Here is a 5413-nt window from a genome sequence, read left to right as displayed (position 1 = left end):
GGGAAACACGGTAGATACTAGAACCCCTAAGTATATGCATGTTCTTATTTTAATTAGTTTACTAAAGGTAGACACCAATAATCAAAAATGTCAACTTGGCATTAGTCTTTGCCCTTTCCATACTAAGCCATAAGGATATAAAGTTGGTTTCTCCTCCATTCATCCATTCATGTACCTTTTTATTATTTTCCTGCCTTTTGGGTCTCAGGCTATAGCTACAGGTGGAGATCAGGAAAGATATCCTGTAGTAGTTGGTATCTGAGTCAAATTTTGAAGGAAATAAGTGTTCTGGAAGCTATAGATGTGGGAAAAGAGTATTATAGATGAAAGGAAGCCCCAAGGCAAAAGAATGGAGACAGGAGGTGGAAGGTAATGAGTGAAGAACAATAAATAGGACTCTAAGACTGGACAGCAGAGAACATGGAATGAGTAATGTGTGAGGAGACTGGAGAGGCTGGGTTGTGAAGAGTTCTCAATACCAGACAGGAGTTTATATATAATAGAGACACATTTAGTTTATATATAATAGAGACACACATAGGGTTCATTGAGTAAGGAATGATGTGGTCAGACTTGTTTTTTAGGAAAATTACATTGGCTGTTATGGGGAAGATGGTTTAGAAAGATGTAAAGTAGAGAAACCACTGAGGAGATCATTAGGGAAGTGGAAGGAAACAGGGATTTATATATATAGACTGTCACCTACTATGTGACAGGCTAAGCATTAACAAATATCATCGCACTTGATCCTCACAATAATCCTGTGAGGCAGGCACTATTATTCTCTTCATTTTATAATTGAGGAAACTGAGGCAAACAGAGGTTACATGACTTGCTCAGGATCACACAGTTATGTGTCTGTGAGCAGATTTAGGTGGCACAGTTAATAGAGCACCGGCCCTGAAGTCAGGAGGACCTGAGCTCAAATCCAGTCTCAGACACCTAACACTTATTAGCCATGTGACCTTGGACAAGTCATTTAACGCCAATTGCCCTGCACTCCCCCCTACAAAAAAGAAAAAAAAGAAGATTGGAAATCAAATCTTCCTCAGTTAAAGTTTAGCACTTTATACACTGTGCCATGTAACTGTCATTATAATAATTGACATAAAAAGTGATAAGGGTCTGAATAAAGATGGTGACTGTGTGAGTAAAAAGAAGGGGATCTCTAAGAGAGACTTTGTGAAGCAAGATAAAACAAGATTTGTTTTGAGCCATTCAGGGTGTCCCATCACTTACAAAGTGCTTGTAAGTCTGGAACAGAGAAACCATTTACTTGACTCTATTATGCCCCCCTTACATTTTTATTTGTATTTATTGGTTCTACATTTTAATCAAGTTTTCTGGGGGTGAGGAGAAACTCAATTTGTCATGGTAACCCTAATCCATTACCCTAATCAGTACATTATTTTTACTGGCTAAAAATTGGAAAAGTGGGTCAGTGGAAAAGCGAAGTAAAGAAAATCCAAGAAGTAAACACAGAATTCTTGTGTTTAATGAATTGAACTGCAGGAAAAACAAGAGAACAGTTGGACAGAAGCTGGACTTCTATCAGGATCTTACATCATATATCACAATAACTCCAAATGGTTATTTACTTACATGTAAATGACTTTTAAAAAAAGAGATAACTTTTGTATCTGTAGTATGGGAAAATTCATAATAAAATAATAGATAAAGGAGAGTACAAAAGATGAAATGGTTTCGATTATATAAATTTTTAAAAGCTTCTGCACAAAATAGTTTTTAACTAGAAGAAATTATGTGACTAGAACTGGAAAGAATCTTCACATTAAATATCCCTGATTAAGTTTTAATATCTATTGTATATGGGAAATTTACACAAATATATTAAAAACTAGAGCTATTTTCTAATAGACAGTAGTCAAAACATATGAATGGTTTTCAAAAACAGCACAAAATATCTATCATAAGAAAAATTAACCAAATGATTTACAAAAAACAAATGTAAAGCTATAAACTATTTTAAGGTTTTACCTCATACCTATTGCACTGGCAAAATTGATAAAAGGAGAGAAACATTCAGTATTTGAGGGGACATGGGAAAATAAATACATAAGGGCACAATTGACGGAGCTACAAATTGATGCTTGCGTTCTGAAAAATAGTTTCAAACTATGCTATTAAATTGTTTTACATATTTGATATATGTATATATACACATATATGTATAAAATGTGTATTGTATATACATTATATAATGTGTCCATATCTGTGTATAATTATACTTATACACACACATTTGTACATACATGCATATACACGCAGTGTAATAAGATGAAAGACAAAGTGGATAGCCATATATATGCATATATGTATAGAATATTCATAGCAGTATTTTTTGTGTAGCAAAAGAAAGTTACATGCCCAAGAATTGGGGAATATTTGAAAGAATAATGGCATGCAAGCATAATGGGATATATTACATTTAATAATCATCATCATTAATGGATTATGATGGCATAACAAACAATGTATGTGGTGATGTTATGGGAGAATATATTATGATATAAAGAATTTGGAGAAACTTAGGTGATAGAAATGATTATTAATAACAGATATCTTGGGGATATTCACAAGTCTCCACTTTTTCTAAATTCCTCATTTTAAAAAGTTCAATCTGAAGGAAATTACTGATAATGAGATTGCATCATCTCTCCTTGACCTTGGTCAGACCCCACCCAAGGTGAGGATATATGATGTAAGATTTAATCTAAGGTGGGGAAGCCCATTGCATTCTACTCAAACAGATCCTTTTGTCTAACTAGTCCAAGGTTGGGAGTGGTCTGTGGTAGCTGGGAATGGTCTGGGATAGAGATGTATTCTCTGTCCAACTGTGACATGATGATGCAGTGATATCAGTCCCTACTGAAAAGATATAAACTGTAAGCCCACTGTCATTAGTGTCTTTGGTCTGAGACTGACAAACGATAATCCTTTTATCAAAACCTGCTAGTCTTATTAATAAAATTATTAAATTACCCAAAAACTATGTCTTTGGAACCTTTTTAAATATCACATCGAAAAATTTTCATTAAGTGATAGAGAGCAAAGTAAGAAAAAATGAAGAGATAAACACAAAGATCACTATGATGTAGGGAAAATAAAACTAAAATGCATTAAAGTTCAGATCACTGCAAAGATCAATTTTGTCTCCAGAGTACTAATAAAAAAAATAATAGCTTCCTTTCTCAATAAACTATAAATGTTAAATGAGGCAAAGCATGTCAAATATGGTCAATGCATTGGTTTATTTGGCATAATTTTTCTGTTTTTTTTAACAAGGAATCATTTTATTGTGAGTGAAGTTATTATAAAGTGTCTGTGATATAAACAAAGTAAGATTTTAAAAAGATATAACAATAAACATCAAAAAGTGGAGACAGAGAATTGTAACCTATATACTCAGGAAAGTATTTGCTACTGTTATGGAAGACATCCAGCCCAGAATCCCAAAAGAAAAAATGTTATTTTATAACTTGTGAGGTCCCCCAGATGCTCCTATTTTCCAATTTTATTGGTCTAATTGAATTAAACCCTGAAACTTTGCAGTGCCCTCCTAAATAAGTTTAGCCAAACTAGTCACACATTAAAAAAAATCAATGAACAATGACTGTTGACAAAACTATGACATGCAAAATTTGAATTAATGATCCTTAGTGGTAGCCCATCAGTTCATACATCTTGGAAAGAAACTATAGAAGGACAATAATTTGTGTTGAGAGTTAAACAAAAATAAGACAGTAGGCAGAATTGTCCATAGGAAATTACATATTTCTTTTAATGACCCCAAGTTTCTTCAAGAAATGAAGGACTATTTTTTTAACAATAATTTTCTTCTGGTGGTGCTATATAAATACAAGTCTTGAATAACATTTTCCAATAAATTAAAGTTATGGTCATATAAAAGGCAGAGATGCGTGGTGAGATGGAGCAGAAGAAAGCACACTATAAATGAAGAACTATACAGGAAAAGAATCATAAAGAATACCATCCAATAAATATGTGACTGGGAAAAAAGGATGGACAATCCATGTAGCAAGAATGAAAAATAACTGATGAGCATCCCATATGTACTATAGGAATCCATGTGATATCTTAGAGGAAGGCCTCCAGCACATTGAGTAACTCCCTATGACAATACTTCCAGGATCAATTTATGGATTTAATTCCATACTAATAAAACTAGCAGAAGAGTATGTTGCAAAATTCAATCCCAAAATTTATTTGGATGAATAAAAGATCTAGAATATAAATGAAAATAATAGGAAAAAAGGCAAGAATGAAGAGAGAATAGCATTTCAAGATCTCATACTATAAAGCATCAGTCATTAAAATTATTTGATTCATGTTTAAACATAGAAATGTTGACCAATGGAACAAATGAAACAAGGAAGAATAAAAAATAATGGAACTTAATCACCAAGTGATTGATAAATTTAAAAACTTCCCAAGAATAAAATGCCCTATAGGAACTTCTGGGAAAACTATTTAAATCAGTATGGCAGAAATTGCAGTTGGAGTGGAGCCAAGATGGTGGAATGGAAGCAGTATCTTTTCTAAGCTCCTCCAAGAATCCTGTCACTAAACTTTAAAAAGTGAATCTGGCTTTTTCCTCATGTATATGGTGGCAGCATGGGTAAGTGCCATGGTCTTCATACTGCTAGAAAGCTCCGCAGCCCCAGGAGAGACCAAAAGTTGCATGACAAACAATACAAGAAAGCTCATTTGGGCACTGCCTTGAAGGCCAATCCATTTGGAGGAGCATCTCATGCAAAAGGGATTGTCTTGGAAAAAGTTGGTGTGGAAGCCAAGCAGCCCAGTTCTGCCATCAGAAAGTCTGTGAGAGTTAAACAGATTAATAATGGCAAAAAAAAATCACTGCCTTTGTTCCCAATGAATTTTATGGAGGAAAATGATGAAGTTTTGGTTACTGGATTTGGTTGGAAAGGTCATGCTGCTGGTGATATTCCTGGAGTCAGATTCAAGGCTGTAAAAGTTGCATATGTTTCTATTCTGGCCTTGTACAAAGGCAAGAAGGAAAGACCAAGATCATAAAAATTATATGATATCTTTGTCATAGTAAAAAATTTTCCTGGAAAAAAAAAGTGAATCTGAATGGATTTGGGAGTGTCATAATCCACTGGGAGATAGAAGGTGACAGAATCCAGCCCAGGAAAGTGCCCACTTGGGTCTGGGCAGGGGGAGCTTGGAGGACATGGGGGCTGCACCAGCCCAGGCTAGACAGTGGACTACAGCAGAGAGAGAAGGAACCCCAGCCAGCAAAGTCACCCACCCCAAAGGCTATTGCAGCAGTCTCACCAGCATCTCACCATGGGATGAGAGGATCCTTTGGAGCTGGGTAAGAGAAAGCACAGGGCTAGCAGCTTCT

The 5413-nt window shown here is 34.9% G+C and overlaps 1 protein-coding gene across 1 annotated transcript; it reads left to right on the top strand.

Moving 5' to 3' along the window:
• The first annotated feature begins 4656 nt into the window (after positions 1-4656).
• LOC138170289 (small ribosomal subunit protein uS12-like) lies at positions 4657-5079 on the top strand. Its single transcript, XM_069099554.1, has one exon. It carries the CDS (start codon positions 4657-4659, stop codon positions 5077-5079), a length of 423 nt encoding a protein of 140 aa, XP_068955655.1.
• Positions 5080-5413: the final 334 nt, after the last annotated feature.

The sequence above is a fragment of the Petaurus breviceps genome, unplaced genomic scaffold (assembly GCF_028583685.1).
Source record: "Petaurus breviceps papuanus isolate PSGF00001 unplaced genomic scaffold, PetGlider_PUasm1.0 38, whole genome shotgun sequence".
In the NCBI taxonomy this organism is placed as follows: domain Eukaryota; kingdom Metazoa; phylum Chordata; class Mammalia; order Diprotodontia; family Petauridae; genus Petaurus; species Petaurus breviceps.
This window is presented reverse-complemented; position numbering and strand designations above follow the sequence as displayed.